Below are 20,931 nucleotides of genomic sequence, written 5' to 3'. Positions count from 1 at the left end.
TTAATGATACCCTGTTTCAAAATAAAAAATAGGACTGGGAATAAATAAATAAAATAGGGCTGAGGGCATAGCTAAGAGGTAGAGTGCCCTTGAGTTCAGTTCCCAGTACCAAAAAAAAAAAAAAAAAAAGGAGCACATAACTAAACAGTTTTAGTTTCTCTTTCCTGCATAAGACAGGTATGGTGATGCACCTGTAATCCCAATACTTGGAAGGCTGAGATAGGAGGATCACAGGTTTGAGACCAGCCCAGCAATTTAGCAAGACCCTGCTTCAATATGAAATAAAAATAAGCCGGCCATGGTGGCACATGTTTGTAATCCCAGTACTTGGGAGGCTGAGACAGGAGGATTGCGCAGGTTTGAAGCCAGCCTCAACTATTTAGTGAAGCTCTCTGCAACTTAGTGAGACCCTGTTTCCAAATAAAAATATAAAATAGGTCTGGGAGTGTAGCCCAGAGGCCCCTGGATTCCATCCTCAGCACCGAAAAAAAGAAATAAAAATAAAAACAGCTGGTTGTATAGTTCAGAGGTAGAATGTATGTGGGTTTAGTTCCTACTACCAACAAGAAATCTAAAATCTACTGCCTGTAATATTTGCTCATTGATGGCTTTAAATTACATCAGAAGCCTGGGAAGCCGGGCATGGTGGCACACACTTGTAATCCCAGCATTCAAGAGGCTGAGACCGGAGAATTGCGGTTCACGGACAGCCTCAGCTGCTTAGTGAGGCCCTTCACAACTCAGTGAGACTCTATTTCAAAATAAAGAATAAAAAATAGGTCAGGGGCTGTAGCTTGGAGGTCAAATGCCCCTGGGTTCCATCTCCAGACCTGCAAAAAACAAACAAACAAACAAATAAATAAATAAATAAGCTCGGAGCCAAGTGAACCTGGGGGTATAACTTAGTGGTAGAGCATTTGCCTAGCATCCAGCACCAAAGCTAAATCAGTAACAAGTTCTTCTTTCTCCTACTTGGACAGGGCATTGGCTGCTACATGTTCCGAATTGATGACTCCGAGGTGGTGGATGCCACCATGCATGGAAATGCTGCCCGCTTCATCAATCACTCCTGCGAGCCCAACTGCTACTCGAGGGTCATCAACATCGATGGGCAGAAGCACATCGTCATCTTTGCCATGCGCAAGATCTACCGAGGAGAGGAACTCACTTATGATTACAAGTTCCCCATTGAAGATGCCAGCAACAAGCTGCCCTGCAACTGTGGCGCCAAGAAGTGCCGGAAGTTCCTCAACTAACGCTGCTCTTCCCCCACCCTGGAGTACGAGTCCCCAGAGCCATCCAGAGAACATGAAGGCGCAACACAGCGAGGGCCTCCTTGGTGGCTGAGTGCCCCGCATCCCATCTTCACGTCACATGTGTGGTCACAGGCCTGGAGAGAGGAGAGGTCTCCATGGGAAGATCATGATAGGCTTTCTCCTGGGGCCCCTGCTTGTTTGCTGTTAAAACATGGGGAACAGTTTCCCTGGTCAGCTTGCCTACATGGAGCCTGTGGAGGGCTAGTTGGGAGATGGGCCTGGGCATCTCCTCTGAGAACAGGTACTGTCCTCTTCTTGGCCCTGTTCCAGGCACTGTAATCGAGGTGTCAGGCAAGATCCCAGACTCAGGGCTGGTTGATACTTGGCAGTTGGCCAGCCAGGCCTACCTGTGATGTCTTTTGGACAAGCAGAGACGGTCTGCTGGTTTTCCCCGCTGTCCCGCACTTGATAATTCACTTCTGGTTGAGAGACAGGATTCCTAGCACTTCTGGTGTCCAAAGGCTGTCTTGGGGTTGTGCCAATTAATTACCAAACATTGAGCCTGTGGGCTTTAAGTGGGTGTGTTCCCAGTGAGCCTCAGCCAGGTACCTTCCTCAGCAGTAGGAACGGCTCCCTCCCCGTCCTCCTCCTTTTTCCTAATCTTCATCCCACTGTTTTCCCATTCTTCTTTCCTTGTGGTCAGGAGATTGACTCCCTGCCCAAGGACACTCCCGTTGGGCATAGAATGTGCCTACAAAAGCTCCCCAAGCCTGCCAGCACTCCATGTGGGGAAGAGGACAGGAGCCGTTGGCCAGAACCAGACAGAATTCAGAGAGGTTTTCATGAAGCTTCTCTGTGGCTTTTAAAGAAACATATGTAGCATGATTAGTTAGAAGAGGATAAAGACGATTTGATCATGCAGCAGCCAGAGCATCCTGCCAGGATGCCTTGGCCCCTCCTGGGGACTCAGACTTGGCGACTTCATTTTCCCTTGCTAAGACATAGGAAGACTTCACTGTTAAATGGTCAGTGTCCAGTTGAAGGCAGAACACTAATCAGATTTCAAGGCCCAGAGCTTGGGGACTGGACCACCCTATGTCAAGGGCCTGGGTGGAGTGGGGCCGATGACACTAGCACCCTGAGGACTCTTTAGGATGTGGTCAAATAGCATCAAATGTTTCTTCCCTTCCTTCTTCCAGACAGTGTCCTGAACCTGCTAAATTAAGTCATTGGATTTTCCTCTGTTCTGTTTACAGTTTACTATTTAAGGTTTTATAAATGTAAATATATTTTGTATATTTTTCTATGAGAAGCACTTCATAGGGAGAAGCACTTATGACAAGGCTATTTTTTAAACTGCGGTATTATCCTAATTTAAAAGAAGATCGGTTTTTAATAATTTTTTATTTTCATAGGATGAAGTTAGAGAAAATATTCAGCTGTACACACAAAGTCTGGTTTCCCCCAACTCCCCCAGAAGGCGTGCTTTTCATTGTTTCGTGTAGCTCCTGTGCTCCTTTAAACGTCCCCGGGTCTGCCCTTTGATATTAATGGAAGGAAGGTCACCTGCTCTGCTAGGCCACTCCCCTCCTTCCATGCGGAAGCTCCTCGAAAGGCTTAGGATCTCACACACCAGTTTCTTCTCCTTCTCAGAACCTTCCTCTGGTGCCAGCTCCAGAGCAGCAAGAGGCACTCTTCAGCTCCCTGTCTTTCCTACTTCAGAGTTAGCAACCAACAACTTGACGTTTCCTGTCACCATCTGCCTCCTAGGTCGCCTCCTGTCCTTTCCTCTGCCCACCACGTCCTCGTATCTGTGCCCTCTTTGGGGGCAGCTCGTTGAAACTGAAGCACAGTCTGACCACTCACGATAAAGCAGAGTTTTCTCTGCCCCTGCCACAAGGTTTCAGAGTAGGGTAGCCCAAGTAGAGAGAGTGGGGCACCCTTCTCCCGCCACCAGAAGCCCGTTCCTATGGAGGTCTAGCGAAGCAATACGACTCAGCGCAGCACTCTCTACCCCAGGATCGTGGCTCTGCCGTGCCTTCCACCCTGGGCTCCCTTCCTTCTGTGACCTTAAGAACTTGGGTGGCTCTGCCAGAACACTGTCGCTGTTTCTGCCGTCGTGCAGGGAGCCCAGCACTGTGGCCAGGATGGCAGAGACTTCTTGTCATCGTGGAGAAGTGCCAGCAGGGACTGGGGAGAGCGCTCTGCCCAGACCTCCCCTGCTCTCCTCCTTTTGCCCATGAACAAGATGCAGTGGCCCGAGGGGTTTCACTAGTATCTGGTTTTCTTTATTATTGCACTGTGTGAGTTTTTTTGTAAATCCTTGTATTTTTTTTAAGAAAAAAAATCTTAAGCTGCATTTGTTACTGAAATGTTAATGCACTGATGGGTCATGAATTCTCACCTTGAAAAAGACCCAAAGGCCAGTCCGAGGATGGGGAAACTCAGCTGAATAGACCTAGTTACTGCCCTTCTAGGCCGGCTGTACTGTGAGCCCCTCCTCCTCCTCCTCTTCCCACCACCCCAACCCCAGGAGAGGGGAGGAAGTACACCTTTCCTCCTCCTGCCAGCTGCAGTGGTTAGCCTCACCTTTCCACCCCTGACATCAGCCACAGAAATGGAAATAAACCCCTCTTGCAGCTCAGCCTTGAGTCCATTGCCAAACTTCAGCAGACCTGCCAGCACCTTGGAGGATCAGCGAAGGTCCCCCACCCCGCGAGAGGCAGAAATGGCACTGTTACCTCTAAAGCGTGTCTGAGTTTGCTCTAAAAGTGATGGAGGGAATCCACACAGAAGTACAGATGAATGAACTGTGGGTCGTTCCCAGGGACGTCCCAAGTCCCCGAGGAGTGAAGGCTGCAAACCCGGCCAGTCCTCAGTGAGCCAGCTCGCTCTCGCTTCGCTGCTAGACCCTGTCGCGGCTGCATTTCCTGGCGGCCAGTGGCAGCTGCCTAACCAGAACAGCTGCATGGCACTACCTTGGCCCGAACCTGTCCCTCGGCCCCTCTGATGCCGCCCACCACATCCAGCACAGTCACTCTCCTGTTTTCACACCAATAACAAGAATTAAGGGGGAATCCCTGGCAGCTGTGAGTTTTTAACCAACTCCTCTGCCAGGATCCAGCCTACCACTCTACCCTCCTGTCAATCCCCAGCCACACGCGAGCGCTATGCAGCAGCCTTGATGTAAAAAAATCACACACACAAAATCTCTTAATGAATGTATCTTTCTAAAGGACTGACTTGTTCAATCAATACCTGGAAATACTAGAGGTCCAAACCTTGTCAAATGTTAAGTTTGATTTGGGATTCTTTTTCATAGAAATCCAGTTGTTTTTGTTTTCAAGGATACGCGGGTCATTGCAAAGGGCTGGGTATGATTTTATGTTTCCTTCATCTTAAAGCAATACGAGGCGTTGAGCAGATGGTTTTATGCTGAATCATGATACCAGTCAAGTCTCTCACTCTGAAAACTTGCAACTACTTTCATTTGTTTTGATTTTCAAATAAATATAAATATGCTATATATAGGAACTAATATAGTAATGCACCATGTAACAAAGCCTAGTTCAGTCCATGGCTTTTAATTCTCTTAACACTATAGATAAGGATTGTGTTACAGTGGCTCGTAGCGGCAGGAAAACATCAGGCTAGCGTTCCTCCGGTCCCCGTCTGGGCAGGCCATTCTGAGGATCGAAGTGCAGAGGCGGGTCACCTGGACCCTTCCTGCCTGTGGATGTTGCCCGTCAGTACCTGTACTCCTTGTTTCTCTATTTTGGTTATGAATGTTGGGGTTACCACCTGCATTTAGGGGAAAATTGTGTTCTGTGCTTTCCTGGTATCTTGTTCCCAGGTACTCTAGTTCTGTCTTTCAACCAAGAAAATAGACTTGTGGTGTTTCTTTTATTGAACTTTTAACAGTCTCTTTAGTAAATACAGATAGTTGAATAATTGTTTCAAGAGCTCAACAGATGACAAACTTCTTTTCTAGAAATAAGACATTTCTTGGCAACTTTATCATGTATAACAGATCTTTTGTTTGTTTGGGTTTTTTTTTCTTTTTTTTTTTTTTTTTTTTCTCCTTCTTCCTTGTGTTCTTCCAAGCTTCTGGTTAGAGAAAAAGAAAAAAAAAAAAAGGAAATGTGTCTAAAGTCCATCAGTGTTAACTCCCTGTGACAGGGATGAAGGAAAATACTTTAATAGTTCAAAAAATAATAATGCTGAAAGCTCTCTACGAAAGACTGAATGTAAAAGTAAAAAGTGTACATAATTGTAAAAAAAAAAAGGAGTTTTTAAACATGTTTATTTTCTATGCACTTTTTTTTATTTAAGTGATAGTTTAATTAATAAACATGTCAAGTTTATTGCTGCACATGGTGGAGCTTTCTTTTTGCCTTGCTGGGGTTGAGTAAAGGGGGAGAGGCATGGCCTGTGACCTGGTTACAAAGTACCTAACTCACTGTCCTTTCTTTTAAGATGGAATCATTAGGGCCTGGCGTGGTGAAGCACAGACTGTTACTTAATGAGGCCCTCTGCAACTCAATGAGACCCTGTTTCAAAATAGAGTAGAAAATAGGGCTGGGGGTGTAGCTCAGAGGTAGAATACCTCTGGGTTCCAACCCCAGTACCACCAAAAAATAAAATAAAATAATAAGACTGGGGGTGTAGTTTGGAGGTAGAATGCCCTTGAGGTCAATCCTCAGTATCACACAAAAATAAATAAATAAAAGTAGGGCTGGGGTGTAGCTCAGAGATTGAATACTCAGAATCTCCAGGAACACACACACAAAAAAAACACTAATCATACCTGTAGCCCCTTCAAGGTCCCAGCCCACATTGTCTCCCTTAATTGGAAGAGTTTCTGCCTTCCCTCAGTAATGATATCTTTAGGACCTACTTGGTTGCGGATGTGAGGAAGGGGTCAAGAGGACAAGGAAGCTGGGCATGATGGTGCACACTTGTAATCACAGTACTTGGGAGGCTGAGACAGGAGGATTGCAAGTTCAAAGCCGGCCTCAGCAATTTAGTGAGAACACTGCTTCAAAATAAATAAGAAGGGTTGGAGAGGAGCTCAGAGGTAAAATGTTCCTGGGTTCAATACCCACTACACACACTCAAGGAAAAGAGTTCCTTTACATTCTACACATCCTCTTATCCATAAAAATTCAAGCATAACAAGATAAAGGCAAGCCAGGTGTGGGGACACACACTTGTAGTCCCACCATTCTGGAGACCAACAGGAGGATCGCGGTCTGCGGACAGCCTCAGCTCAGGCCCTTTGCAACTCAGTGAGACCCTGTTTCAAAATAAAGAATAAAAAATAGGGCTGGGAGTGTAGCTCATAGGTAGAATGCCCCTGAGTTCCATCCCCAGTACTGTAAAAAATAACAAAATACAAAAACATAAAGGCATTTCAGCACTTTCCATTTGCTCCACTCCACCTTAAGGCTGAAATGGGATATGTTTATTCTGTGTTGGGGGTATAATTGAGAAATAATTGTAAATAATCTGCCAAGCCAGGTTGATAACCCCAGGCTCTGGTTTGAGTTTACCTAGAGAGAGGACTGAGACACTCCTCACAGAGCGGGGCAGGGGGAGGTCCCCAGGCAGAGCCTCCCCCTTGACAAAATCAGCTGCCTGCTGGAGGCTCAGCCCCAAACCCTCTTCCCTCTTCTCTTGTGCTGAGTAACCATTTGAAACTTTGGAGTGAGCAGCATGGGGACTCCAAACGATGAGGCAGTGTTGCTGGCCATCTTCAACCCCAACACCCCATTTGGAGAGGTTCTGGACTTGGACCTAGGAGAGGAAGCAGGGATGGAAGTAGATGAAGGTGAGCTTGACCTCGGTGTGTGGCTCTTCCCAGGCTGGCCGCCACTCCCCTGCCCAGCGAGAGGGAAGCAGTGGCCCAAGCTCCTGGTTCCACCCTGTGAGCTGCAGCTGAGATTGAGATCACAGAGACTGGCATAGATGGGGGTCAGCAAGAGATGTTCTGCCACGAGAAGGCCAAGGTTTGTCCAGATCTCAGCCTTATACCATTGAACTTGCCACTTAATTCTCTCCAGTATCCAAGCTTACCTGTGTTGGGTAATGTTTTTTGTCTGGTGTGTGTGTGTGTGTGTGTGGTATGGGGCTGGAACCCAGGGGATTCTACCTCTGAGCTACATCCCCAGCCCTCTTACTTACTTACTATTTTTTTTTTTTTTTTTGCAGTACTGGGGAACCCAGAAGCATTCTACCTTTGAGCTATACCCCCAGCCCTATTTTTTGAGTCTTTATTTTGAAACAAGTTCTCATTGAATGGCAAAGGGCCTTGCTAAGTAATAGCTGAGGCTGTCCATGCACCAGGATCCTCCTGTCTCAGCCTCCCAAATGCTGGGATTACAAACATGCGCTACCACCCCCGGCTTTTTTTGTTATTTTGAAACAGGATCTCACTAAATTGCAGAGAGCCTCACTAAGTAGCTGAGGCTGACTGCAAACCTGTGATCCTCAGGTCTCAGCCTCCCAAGTACTAGAATTACAAGCATGCACCACCTCACCTGGCTTGGTAATGTTAAACTCTCGAATCTTTTTTAAGAATGTTACCCCATGCCAGGCATGGTGTCCCACGTTTGTAATCCCTGTGCTTGGGAGGCGGAGACAGGAGGATCAGGCAGGCTCAAAGCCAGTTGTGCTGGCTTAAGAGACCCTGTTAAAAAAAAAAAAAAAAAAAAAAGGCCCGGGAGTGTAGCCCGGAGGTAGAAGGGTTTCCAGGAACCCCAGTACCACAAAAAAAAAAAAAAAAAGAATGCTGCCCCTGCCAGGCATGGTGGCACACATCTGTAATCTCAGTACTTGGGAGGCTGAGACAGGAGGATCACAGGTGCCAGGCAATATAGTGAGACTCTCTTCCAAAATAAAAAGGCTGGGAGTGTAGCCCAGAAGTAGAACACCCCTGGGTTCCATCCCCAGCAGCAAAACAAAGACAGACTGTCACCACCCACAGAAGTATGAGGCAGTAGGGGCCGGCGGAGCAGCCCCACACAGCAAGCCAAGCTATTATTTGTCACCTGTGAGAAAAGAAGGGAGCTAATGTCTGCAGAGGGAGCACATCTTCCACTGGTCCCACTACAAAGAGTTTTTCTGCCCTTGTTTCTAGTAGAGGGACGCCTTTCTGAAATTTGAGGCTAGAAAGCTGAGGGAAACACCTGAAGTGACACCTGGGAATGTCACGGTGGCCTCTGTGGGATTCAGTGTAAGGCAGGGCCCAAATCCAAGCTCTGCAAGGATTTAGGGAGGGTGGGACCTTGAGCACATTACTGACCTACAGGTAAAGAAATGTGGATTTTATTCTGGCCCTGGGAGCCACCCAAGGCTCCTTTCCTAGGTCCTGTTGGAATTTAGCAGTAGCTCCCAGACTGTAACCTCAGCCCCTCCAACCCTCAGCACTGCACCTTGCCCCTGCCAGGACTCCCTCCTTGTCAGCCCTGCTCAGGTCTCAGGATTTCCAGTCCTAAAATGGCTTTCTTTCTCTCACCTGGCTTCCCTGGCACAGATGGAGCCTTCCCTCTAGCTCAGCTAGAGCAGTCCAAGGCCCTGGAGCTGCAGGGTGTGATGGCAGCAGAGGCTGGGGACCTCGGCACAGCGCTGGAGAAGTTTGGCCAAGCGATCTGCCTGCTGCCCGAGAGAGCCTCAGCCTACAACAACCGGGCCCAGGCCCGGCGGCTCCAAGGGGATGTGGCAGGTGAGGTGGTGCCTGAGAGCCTCTGAAAAGGGGCCCTGGAGGGCAGACAGGAGACATGGCTGTGGGTGAACCCCTCTGGAGCCCAAGATATGCCATGAACCCTGCTAATCTCCCGGGGCTACGGCAAAGTCAGAAGAGAATATATTACATTCATTAGTGTGTTGTGTGTGTGTGTGTGTGTGTGTGTGTGTGTGTGTGTGTGTGTGTGTTTTACTGGGGATGGAACCATTGAACTCAGGTTCTATCTCTGAGTTACACCTCTAACCCTTTTTATTTTTATTTCTTCTTCTTCTTCTTCTTCTTCTTCTTCTTCTTCTTCTTCTTCTTCTTCTTCTTCTTCTTCATCATCATCATCATCATCATTATTATGGTGGTACTGGGGATGGAACCCAGGGGCATTCTATCTCCGGGCTACACTCCCAGACCTATTTTATATTTTATTTGGAAACAGGGTCTCTTAAGCCAGCTGAGACTGGCTTCAGACCTGCGTGATCCTCCTTCTCAGCCTCCCAAGCTCGGGAATTAAAGCGTGCACCACCACTCCTGGCCCTTTTTATTTTGAAGCAGGTTCATGCTGAGTTGCTGAGGCTGGCCTCTAGCCTGCGATCCATCTGTTACTGGGGATTACAGGTGTGTGGCACTACGCCTGACAATTTAAGGAACATTTAACAAGAGCCTGCTAACCTGGCCGTGGTGGCGCACACGCTTGTAATCCCAGTACTTGGGAGACTGAGACAGGAGAATCACAGGTTCACGGCCAGCCTCAGCAATTTATGAGGCCCTCTGCAATTTAGTGAGAGTCTGTTTCAAAATAAAGAATAAAATAGAGCTGAGGTGTAGCTCAGAGGTAGAACGCTCTTGAGTTCAAGCTCCAGTACCACAAAAAAATAAATAAAATAAAAAAAAAGTAGGGCTGGGAGCCGGGCATGGTAGCACACGCTTATAATCCCAGCACCAGGAGGCTGAGACCGGATGATCGCAGTTCGTGGACACCCTCAGCTACTTGGTGAGGCCCTTCACAACTCAGTGAGACCCTGTTTCAAAAATAAAAGACTAGCCAGGCGTGGTAGTGCATGCTTTTAATCCCCAAGCTTGGAAGGCGGAGACAGGAGAATTGTGCAGGTTTGAAGCCAGGCTCTCTGCCTTAAGAGACCCTGTTTCCAAATAAAAAATATAAAATAGGTCTGGGAGTGTAGCCCGGAGGAAGAAGGGTTCCATCCCCAGTACCACCAAAAAAAAAAAAAAGAATAATAAAAATAATAAAAAAATAAATAAATGACTAAAAAACCAGGGCTGGGGTATAGCTCAGAGGTAGAATGTCCCTGGTTTCAATTCCCAGTACTGAAAACAAAAAACATAAAACAGGAGCCTGCTTTCTGGTAGTAGGCTAGATGCTAAAGACATAAAGATAAAAAATGAGCCAGGAGCAATGGCATAGGCCTGTAATCGCAGTACTTGGAAGGCTGAGATAGGAGGATCACGAGTTCAAGACCAAACTCAGCAATTTAGTGAGACTCTCAGTGACCTACAGAACCCCTATTTCAACACTAAACAAAAGAAGCCGGGCATGGTGGTGCATGCTTGTAGTCCTAGTACTTGGGAGACTGAGACAGGAGGATCGCAGGTTCGAGACCAGCCTCAGCTACTTAGTGAGGCCCTTCCCAACTTAGTGAAACCCTGTTTCAAAATAAAGAATAAAAAATAACAGCCGGATGTGGTGGCGCACGCTTATAATCCCAGCATTTGGGAGGCTAAGACTGGAGGATCGCGGTTCGCAGACAGCCTCAGCTACTTAGTGAGGCCCTCTGCAACTCAGTGAGACCCTATTTCAAAATAAAGAATAAGCCGGGTGTGGTGGCGCACGCTTGTAATCCCTGCGCTTGGGAGGCTGAGACAGGAGGATCGTACGGGTTCGAAGCCAGCCTCAGCTACTTAGTGAGGCTCTCAGCAACTTAGTGAGACCCTGTTTCCAAGTAAAATATAAAAAAAGGTCTGGGAGTATAGCCCGGAGGTAGAAAGCCCCTGGGTTCCACCCCCAGTACCACCAAAAAAAAATATAAATAAATAAAAAATAGGGCAGGGGGTGTAGCTCGGAGGTCAAATGCCCCTGGGTTCCATCCCCAGACCCACACAAAAAAAAGAATAAAAAACATAGGGCTGGGGGTGTAGTTCAGAAGCCCCTGGGTTCCACCCCCAGTACCACAAACATAAAATAAAATAAAAAATAAGATAAGCATGGTGGTGCATGCTTGTAATCCCAGCATTTGGGACAGCCTCAGCTACTTAGGCCCTCTGCAACTCAGTGAAATCTTGTTTCAAAATAAAGAATAAAAAATAGGGCTCAAGGTTAATGCCCCTGGGTTCAATCCCCAGTACTGCTAAATAAATAAAAAGTAAATAAATAACCTGTGATTCTCCTGTGTCAGCCTCCCACATATTGGGATTTACAGGCCTGTGTCTTCATGCCCACTTTGTTATCTCCATTTTATTTATTAACTTACTTATTTTTCTGTGATACTGGGGATTGAATCCAGGGTCATTCTACTTCAAATTATACCCCTAGACCTATTTTTGTTTTTTTATTTAGAAACAGGATCTTGTTAAATTGTGGAGGGTCTCGCTAAGCTGCTGAGGCTCCACTCAAACCTGCAATCCTCCTGTCTCCGACTCCCAAGTACTGGAATTAGAGGTGTGTGCCTCTCTAGACTGGCTTGTTATTTCCGTTTTTGAGATGAAACTGAAGCCAGTGGAGGACATGCATTCACACACTGTCCCTAGCCAGTGACCAGCAGAGTTGGGATTCAAAGCAGGTGCCATGCAGGGTGTGATGATGCACGCTTGTAATCCCAGCATTTGGGAGCCTGACACAGGAGGACAGAGGTTCACAGCCTCAGCTATTTATTATTTATTTATTTATTTATTTATTTAGCGGTACTGGGGATGGAACCCAGGGGCATTCTACCTCCGAGCGACACCTCCAGCCCTAGTTTTTATTCTTTATTCGAAAACAGGGTCTCACTGAGTTCCAGAGGGCCTCACTAAGTAGCTGAGGCTGTCTGCGAACTATGATCCTCCTGTCTCAGCCTCCCAAATGCTGGGATTACAAGTGTGCGCCACCATGCCCAGCTCAGCCTCAGCTACTTAGGGAGGCCCTCTGCAACTCAGTGAGACCCTGTTTCAAAATAAAGAACAAAAAATAGGGCTGGGGATGTAGCTCGGAGGTAGAATGCCCCTGGGTTCCATCCCAGTACCACCACCAAAAAAAAAAAAAAAGCAGGTGGCAGACCCTGGAGCCCTGTGAGATGCTGCTCCTCAGGGCACTTCTCAGGCCAGGGTTAGAGGGGACACATACTTAAGCTACTAGTATGGCGGGTTGGGAAGGGGCAGTATGAGGCCTGTTCCTGAAGGGCAAGTTTTGAAGAATAAGTAGGAATTGGCTTGGGCAAGCAGGAAGGAAATGAAGAAGGTAGAGCCTGTAGGGTCCACACAGCATACATAGGTGCACATGGTGTCAGCTCTCCATCCAGGCTGGCTGGAGCTGAACCTGCAGGGGTGGGCAGGCGCCAGATGGTGATGAAGTAGGAATGTCAGGCCAGGGCTGAACTGTCCTGGAAACACTCAGGACTTCAGCCTGGGTCGTGGGGGGTGAGGAGGGGGGCTGACAGTCACACTTGCTTCATTGCGTTGACTCTGGCTAGAGAGAAACAGAGAACAGAGAGGCCCTTGCTGGGGCCCCGGAGCCAGGCTCATACAGAGGCTGAACCCAGACGCCTAGTCACAAGCGGGATGACTCTGAGGACGAGTGGTGGTGGAGGGCTTCCTGGGGCCAGGAACACCAGGCTGTGGAGTCTGGACTCTAAGGACAACAGAGTCCCCCAAGATCCCCCTTTGCAGGCTTCTGGTCCCTGGGCTGCAGGAGACAGGCTGCAGACTCAAACCCCTGAGAGGCACAGAAGTGACTCCATGTGGAACGACAGGAGAACCACCGATTTAAGGACCACCTCAGCTATTTAGACGGACACTCCAAAACTCATTGAGACCCTGTTTCCAAATAAAAAATAGAACAGGGTTAGCTGGGCGTGGTGGCGCACGCTTGTAATCCCCGAGCTTGGGAGGCTGAGACAGGAGGATCGCACTGGTTCGGAGCCAGCCTTGCTGGCTTAAGAGACCCTGTTTCCAAATAAAAAAAATAGGTCTGGGAGTGTAGTCCGGAGGTAGAAGGGCTTCCAGGAATCCCAGTACCACCAAAAAAAAAAAAAAAAAAAAAAAAAAAAAAGAAGAGGGTTGGGGAAGCCAGGCATGGTGGTACACACTTGTAATCCCAGCATTCGGGAGGCTGAGACCGGAGGATCGTCGCTCTCGGACAGCTTCAGCTACCTAGTGAGCCCCCCTGCAACTTAGTGAGACCCTGTTTCAAAATAAAGAATAAAAAAATAGGGCAGGGGGTGAGCTCGGAGGTTGAATGCCCCTGGGTTCCACCCCCAGACCCACACACACAAAAAAATAGGGTTGGGGCTTACAGCTTGGAGGTAGAATGCCCCTGGATTCAATACACACACACACACACACACACACACACACACACACACACACACACACACACACACACACACACACACACGGATGCCCGGTGACTCGGGGATGGATACACACACACACACCACACATACACCCGGATGCCTGGTGACTCGGGGATGGATGCCGTCCTCCCGGGCACGCTGACCCTGCTGTCCCCCGCAGGCGCCCTGCAGGACCTGGAGCGCGCCGTGGCGCTGAGCGGAGGCCGGGGCCGCGCCGCCCGCCAGAGCCTGGTGCAGCGCGGGCTGCTGGCGCGGCTGCAGGGCCGCGACGCCGACGCCCGCCGGGACCTGGAGCAGGCGGCGCGGCTGGGCAGCGCGTTCGCGCGGCGCCAGCTGGTGCTGCTCAACCCCTACGCCGCGCTGTGCAACCGCATGCTGGCCGACGCCATGGGGCAGCTGCGCGGCGCCGCCCGGCGCTGAGGCCGCCCGAGCCAATAAAGCTGTGGCCTCTGCGACCCGCCTGTGCTCGTCCGCCGCCATCCGCAGCGCCGCCCCGTCCTCGCGGCCGACTGCGGCGCCCGCTGGGAGCACCGAGGTGAGCGGGGCGGGGGCTGTGCGGCCCCCGCCGGACTCCTCCGGGCCCCGGGCTGGGCAGGGCCGGGCGGGGGCAGGCCGGGGCGGGGGCCGGCGCCGGCGGCGGCTGCGCGCGTCGGCGGGTGTGCCTTTGAGCTCCGCGCCCCCGGGTGTCGGGCACCTGCAGGACGGCTCCGAGTGCTGCCGCGCCGTGCCCCGTGTTTCCCTGCGTGGTTCGTTTGGGGCTGGAGAGTCCATTCCTGGAGGCATGACTTGGCTTGCCGCTATGGCCGGCTGACGCAGGCCCATCCCCACCCCCTTCTCTCAGCAGCCCAGGGCCTGCCCTGGCCGCCATGGGGCTGCCTGCAGGTGCAGCCTCCTTCCCATCCACACTGCTGCTCCTGCCCGCCCTGCTGAGCTCAGGTACACCCCTGTTTATTCCCTGGCCAAGCACTTCTCGGGAGCCTGCGCTCCCCTCCTTGCTTGCACCATCCATTGGGTACCTGCTCTGTCCCCCAGCTCCAGAGCCAGGTTCCCCCCTCCCACCCACCTACTTTAGGCCCAGCCAGTGGCTGGTGAGAGCCGTGCCTGTTGGGCCAGCTGCCCCTCCGTAACTGGACCTCATCCCCGTCACAGAACCACACCAGCCCCTCTCCCAGCCCAACCCGGGCTGCCTGCTGTGTTCTAGGTTGGGGGGAGTTGGCACCACAGATTGACGGTCAGACCTGGGCTGAGCGGGCACTCCGGGAGAATGAGCGCCATGCCTTCACCTGCCGCGTGGCGGGGGGCTCTGGCTCCCCCCGACTGGCTTGGTACCTGGATGGACAGCTGCAGAAGGCCAGCACCTCAAGACTGCTGAGCATGGGCGGGGAAGCCTTCTCTGGAGGCACCAGCACCTTCACTGTCACTGCCCAGCGGGCTCAGCATGAGCTCAACTGCTCCCTGCAGGACCCAGGCAGTGGCCAGTCAGCCAATGCCTCAGTCATCCTCAATGTGCAATGTGAGTGTCTGAGGGGGGCGGGGCTGCAGTCTGGGGACCTCACAGCCACTGACAAACACTTGAGCGCTTGGTGAATACCGGCTCCCTTTAAGTTCTTGGTCATCCTGTGAAACAATTTCCATTTTTATTCCCATTTCACAAATGGGAACACTCGGGCTGCCCACGGTTATACAGGTGGTAAGAAGCAGAGCCAGGATTCAAATCCAGGCCCAGCCACCCTGTTTCTCAGTGCCCCTGCTAGGAGAAGGCCAAGCCCCTGGCTCCCTTCTGGGTGTGAGAAGAAAGGGCCAGCATAGGAGGGACTGTGGCCAGAACATATTATTCTCTTTTGTACTAGTTAAACCGGAGATTGCCCAGGTTGGGGCCAAGTACCAGGAAGGTCAGGGCCCAGGCCTCCTGGTTGTCCTGTTTGCCCTGGTCCGTGCCAACCCACCTGCCAACATTACCTGGATTGACCAGGATGGGCCAGTAACTGTCAACACCTCTGACTTCCTGGTGCTGGATGCACAGAGCTATCCTTGGCTCACCAACCACACGGTGCAGCTGCAGCTCCGCAGCCTAGCACACAACCTCTCCGTGGTGGCTACCAATGACGTGGGTGTCACCAGCGCTTCTCTTCCAGCCCCAGGTGAGCGTTGCTAGCTGGCCCAGCAGTGCCTCAGGTGTGCACAGGGTTCATGGGACAAAAATGAGAAGACTTGCTTGGCATGGTGGCGCACGCCTATAATACCAGTACTTGGGAGGCTGAGACAGGAGGATCACAGGTTTGAGGCCAGTGCACAGTTAACTTAGGCCTTGTCTCTAAATAAAAAATAAGCCAGATGTGGTGGCACATGCTTGTAAATCCCAGTACTTGGGAGGCTTAGACAGAAGTAACAGTTTCACAGCCACTTAGTAAGGTCCTCTGCAACTCAGTGAGGCCCTGTTTCAACATAAAGAATAAAAAATAGGGCTAGGGGTATAGCTGGGAGGTTGAATGCTCCCAGGTTCATCCCCTGTACTGATTAAATTTTAAAAAGCTGCCAGGCGTGGTGGCACACGCTCGTAATCCCAGCATTTGGGAGGTTGAGACTGGAGGATCGTGGTTCTCGGACAGCCTCAGCTACTTAGTGAGGCTCTTTGCAACTCAGTGAGACCCTGTTTCAAAGATAAAGAAAAAAAATAGGGGAGGGGGTGTAGCTCAGAGATTGAATGCCCCTGGGTTCCATCCCTAGACCCGCAAAAAACCCAGAAACAAACAAAAACAAACAACTAAATAAAAAGGACTGGAGCCAAGCGTGGTGGTGCACGCTTGTAATCCCAGCATTCGGGAGGCTGAGACCAGAGGATCACAGTTTGCAAACAGCCTCAGCTACTTAGTGAGGCCCTCTGCAACTCAGTGAGGCCTTGATTTCAAAATAAAGAATAAAAAATAGGGCAGGAGCTGTAGCTCAAAGGTCGAATGCCCCTGGGTTCCATCCCCAGACCTGCAAATAAATAGATATATAAATAAATAAATAAATAAATAAATAAATAATAAATAAAATAAAAAGGACTGGGGGTATAGCTCAGAGGTAGAGTGCCTCTGGATTCAATCCCAGAAGAAAGAAGAAAAGAAAAAACGGAAACCAGGGTGGTGGTGCACACTTGTCATCCCAGAACTTGGGAGGCTAAGACAGCAGGATCGCAAGTTCAAGGCCAGCCTCAGCAACTTGGGAAAGCCTTTAGCAAATTAGTGAGATCCTGTTTCAAAATAAAATTAAAAAAAGGGTTGGAGGTATAACTCAGAAGAAGAACACCTCTGGGTTCAATCCCCCCGTAAAAAAGTAAATAGCCAGGCATGGTAGTGCACACTTATAGTCCTAGTACTTGGGAGGCTGAGACAGGAGGATCGCATAGGTTTGAAGCCAGCCTCAGCTACTTAGTGAGGCTCTTGGCGACTTGGTGAGACCGTTTCCAAATAAAATATAAAATAGGGCTGGGAGTATAACCTGGAAGTAGAAAAGTCCCTGGGTTCCATCCCTAGTACCACACACACACACACACACACAAAGTAAAGAAATGAAAATAATGCTGGGCATGGTTGCGAACACTTGTAATCCCCATGCTTGGGAGGCTGAGACAGGAGGATTACACAGGTTCAAAGCCAGCCACACTGGCTTAAGAGACCCTGTTTCCAAATAAAATATAAAATAGGTCTGGGAGTGTAGCCTAGAGGTAGAAGGGTTCCATCCCCAGTACCACCAAAAAAAAAAAAAAAAAAGAGAGTAAGGGAGGGACTTGTTCTTCCTGGTGCATGAACACAGAATAGTTGTGCTGAATCATCTCAGTGTTGGGGTGCCACTCGCTTAACCTAACTGGTGACACCCTGCAGGGCTCCTGGCCACCCGAGTGGAAGTACCACTGCTGGGCATCGTTGTGGCTGGAGGGCTTGCCCTGGGCACCCTCGTGGGGTTTAGCACCTTGGTGGCTTGCCTGGTCTGCAGGAAAGAGAAGACCAAAGGTAGGGCCAGGGCAGTGGGCTGAGGGTAGCTGGGTGGGCACTGTGGTTGGGTAAGCAGCAGGCGAAGCTGGGTGAAGAAGTCTTTTCTGGCACGAGAGCACTTGCGAGGGGTGGCTGCGGTTAAGACGTGCATCCCGGGGAATGGGAGCTGGCCTCTGGTGCCAGAGCCAGGCTTGGGCACTGGGAACTCCTTTTCTGGGAACCTAGTCTGAGTGCACAAAAACAGCGCAATGTTTCTTTCCCTTCAGGCCCCTCCCGGCGCCCATCTCTCATCTCTAGGTAATGTCATGAACTGAACCAAAATGCAGGCTGGGACAGATGGGGCCCTGGGGTTTGTGGGAGGTCTGGAACAGGCCTCAGAGCAGGAGCCCGTGCTGCTGGTGCCCACACTCAGCTCCGCTGCTGTCCACCCCACAGTGACTCCAACAACCTGAAACTCAACAACGTGCGCCTGCCTCGGGAGAACATGTCCCTTCCCTCCAACCTGCAGCTCAATGACCTCACTTCAGAGCCTAGAGGTACACGCAGGGGCCTGTGGTTTGTCCCTGCCATATCCTGAGGGGCAGAGACCCCGGCACCCTAGAGGGGCTAGGTTCTACGGGGCACACCTCTTTGTTGCCCAACAGGGGAACCGGCAGAGTGGCCGATGGCCTGGAACAGCAGCCGGCCAGAGCTTCTGGAACCTGAGCCCGGTGGCCTCCTCACCAGCCGAGGTACTGGGGAGGGGTTTGCTGCCGCCCTCCTCTATCATCCGACCCCACATCAAGGTTACTGAACCCCCGGGGTGTGTCTGCCCCACAGGTTTCATCCGCCTCCCAATGCTGAGCTACATCTACAGGGTGTCCAGTGTGAGCAGTGAGGAGATCTGGCTCTGACGGGTGAGATGGGAGGCTCCCCTGGGCCGCCAGACACGCTGAGCACCCACCGCCCGCCTTTTCCAAGCTATCCCCTGCCTGGCCGTATTGCCAACACGAAGAGGCCGTGCTACGGCCACTTGCCGGCCCTCCTAGCTGGGGTGCCCTACAGGTCATACCCATGATGTACTCCGCTGGGCTTTGACGCCCGGGCCCAGCCAGGACTAAGCTGATCGTGCTAACTCAGGTTGAGGGCCTTTGGTGATGACCAGCCTCTGCAGAGGCCAGGTGTGTCTGGGTGTCACCCAGCATCATGGCCTACTGTGCACGCCATGCCAGTTCCCCTCAGCACCTCGTACGGTGGGCATGGGGTGCCTGCTTGGGGACAGGGAGGGCCTGCACGTCTTGGGTGTCCTTCCTATTACTATGAAGCTTATTCCCTCAGGGAAATTTTAGTGTCCTGCTCTTTGCGTAGAAACAAACTGCCCTTTGCCTGGGAGCCAGCCCCTGGTGAAGCCCTGGCCACGCACGAGCCAGCTCCTCTTGCTGTATACCTCTCCACCCTCCTCCGCCCCTTCCCTGCCTCCTGGTGGGCACCAGACTTGTTCGGTGGGCACTGGACTTCGCCATTTGCCTAGCCTCCAGCAGGGCCAGTGCCTCTCAGCACAAGGTGGGCAGCAGAAGAGCAGTGGCTGTGGTGGCCCCCAGGACAGCATGTAACTATGCATAGCTTTTTACAGTGTTAGCACTTTAAGCACAGCCCCAGGGGAGGGTGGGAGGAGGCTCCAGAGCCCCCAGGCCTTTCCAGGGTAGCCTTCCAGTGGCTCTCAGTAAGGGTCCACACCCTCAGGATTGAGTCTCCTCAGCACCTCTTCCCAAGCTCAGCCAAATCTGGCTGCTCCAGAAGAAGAAACTCACCCTTCCTGCCCTGCCCAGTACTTTAGGGGCAGACACTGTAGGGAACAAGGAGAAAGAGGGAGACTGCATACCCCAAAGTGACCTGAGAATGCTTTAAAAACCATGGAAATGATTAGAAATTAATAGGATGCAGAGTATATTTTTCCCCAGTTGCTTCCTTGTTTTGTAATTTTTCTCATGTTACTGCCTAGGACAGTGTTGAGCACATAGTAAATTCAATAAACTTGACTTGAGTACATGTTCATTTCTTCGAATGTCTTCCTTTAGCCAGGCGTGGTGGCACACACTTGTAATCCAGTACTTGGGAGGCTGAGGCAGGAGGACCATAGGTTCACTGCCAGCCTCAGCTACTTAGTGAAGCCCTACACAACTCAGTGAGACCCTGTTACAAAGTAAAAAAAATAAAACAGGGCTACGGATATAGCATAGAAGTAGAATGACTCTGGGTTCAACCCCCAGTATCACAAAATAAATAAATATGAATTAAAAAAACAAAAGAATTAGCATGGTTTCAGATTTCCTGACTGGAGCATGGCTGATATAACTAAAAATAAAATGTCTATTGCTATTACCACCCTACTTCCAAGCCAGTCATCTCTCACCTGGATAGTTATAATAGTCAAGCTCCCTGGGACAGAGAGAGCTAACCAGGCAGGTGGCCTGTTAGGAAGGCATCATTCACTGAAGAGAAACCCTCAGGAAAGTAAATTCCAGGAGAAAACCAATTCACCTCTATAGCAGTGGCTGATACCCGCTGGTGTCCTCCAATCTAACTCTGACACTTCCTGGAGACAGCATCAAATCCCACAGGCTGAAGGCTCGGTTCCTAAGACTGTCCCTCCAGGTGCCAGTCACAGTCACAAGCCCCGGTTGTCGTACCCATGCTTCTGAGGGACAAGTGATAAATGGGCTCCTGCAGCCCCCTCCTTGACTTCATGTGTGAGCAGCTCACAGGATCTGAACATGTGTCATCAGCCTGTCATAATGGATTTCCCAAAGGACACGGATGAAGAGAGCAGGCAGAGGTGAGGGAGGACACAAAGCTCCTGGCCCTCTGCAGGCCCCCACATTTCTGGGTGTCTGGAAGCTCTCTGAACACTGTGCTTTGGGTTCTTATGTAAATCCCACTGCAGAGAATGATTGAAGTATGGACAACCATGCTGAAATGTGACTGAAAAGGGTCTCACCTAATGCTAATTCTGGGTGGGGAACTTCCCAGGGCCTATCTGTCCAGACTGTTCAGTAGTCCTTCCCTGCTACATATGGGGAAGGACTCCTGAAATGGGCTCTTAGCATCGACCACCAGAGATAGGCCAGTGGTACACACATGTAATCCCAGTGCTTGGGAAGCTGACACGGAGGATCACAGGTTCAGACAGCCTCAGCAATTTAGTGAGGCCTTCGACAACTTAGAAAGACCTTCCTTGTTTCAAAAATGAAAATTTTAGCTGGGCGTGGTGACGCACACTTGTAATCCTAGTACTTGGGAGGCTGAGACAGGATCACGGGTTTGTGGCCAGCCTCAGCTACTTCCTGAGGCCCTCCACAACTTAGTGAGACTCTGTTTCAAAATAAAGATTTAAAAATAGGGCTGGGGGGTGCAGT

The 20,931-nt window shown here is 50.5% G+C and overlaps 3 protein-coding genes across 5 annotated transcripts in view; all 3 read left to right on the top strand.

Annotated features, from left to right (window-relative positions):
* KMT2A (lysine methyltransferase 2A) overlaps positions 1-1,256 on the top strand; it is a gene marked incomplete at both ends in the record, with an annotated part of 98,642 nt that extends 97,386 nt beyond the window's left edge. For all 3 annotated transcript variants that reach the window (XM_080708766.1, XM_080708765.1, XM_080708764.1), the window contains one exon: positions 981-1,256. In XM_080708766.1, the coding sequence (XP_080564892.1) occupies positions 981-1,256 (276 nt within the window). The remainder of the gene's footprint in view (positions 1-980) is intronic.
* A 5,715-nt stretch (positions 1,257-6,971) lies between these two features.
* Positions 6,972-14,370, top strand: TTC36 (tetratricopeptide repeat domain 36; the record flags this gene model as incomplete). Its single annotated transcript, XM_080717047.1, has 4 exons — positions 6,972-7,086; positions 8,791-8,979; positions 13,720-13,972; positions 14,046-14,370. 4 exons carry the CDS (start codon positions 6,972-6,974, stop codon positions 14,368-14,370), a joined length of 882 nt encoding a protein of 293 aa, XP_080573173.1.
* Positions 14,371-14,419: 49 nt separating this feature from the next.
* Positions 14,420-18,429, top strand: TMEM25 (transmembrane protein 25; the record flags this gene model as incomplete). The annotated part of the gene is made up of 8 exons (XM_080707877.1): positions 14,420-14,495; positions 14,761-15,072; positions 15,410-15,700; positions 17,426-17,554; positions 17,803-17,833; positions 17,972-18,072; positions 18,181-18,267; positions 18,356-18,429. The coding sequence occupies exons 1-8, from the start codon at positions 14,426-14,428 to the stop codon at positions 18,427-18,429; spliced, it is 1,095 nt and encodes a 364-aa protein (XP_080564003.1). The 5' UTR covers positions 14,420-14,425.
* Positions 18,430-20,931: the final 2,502 nt, after the last annotated feature.

The sequence above is a fragment of the Muscardinus avellanarius genome, assembly GCF_963383645.1.
Source record: "Muscardinus avellanarius genome assembly, chromosome: 1".
In the NCBI taxonomy this organism is placed as follows: Eukaryota; Metazoa; Chordata; class Mammalia; order Rodentia; family Gliridae; genus Muscardinus; species Muscardinus avellanarius.
This window is presented reverse-complemented; position numbering and strand designations above follow the sequence as displayed.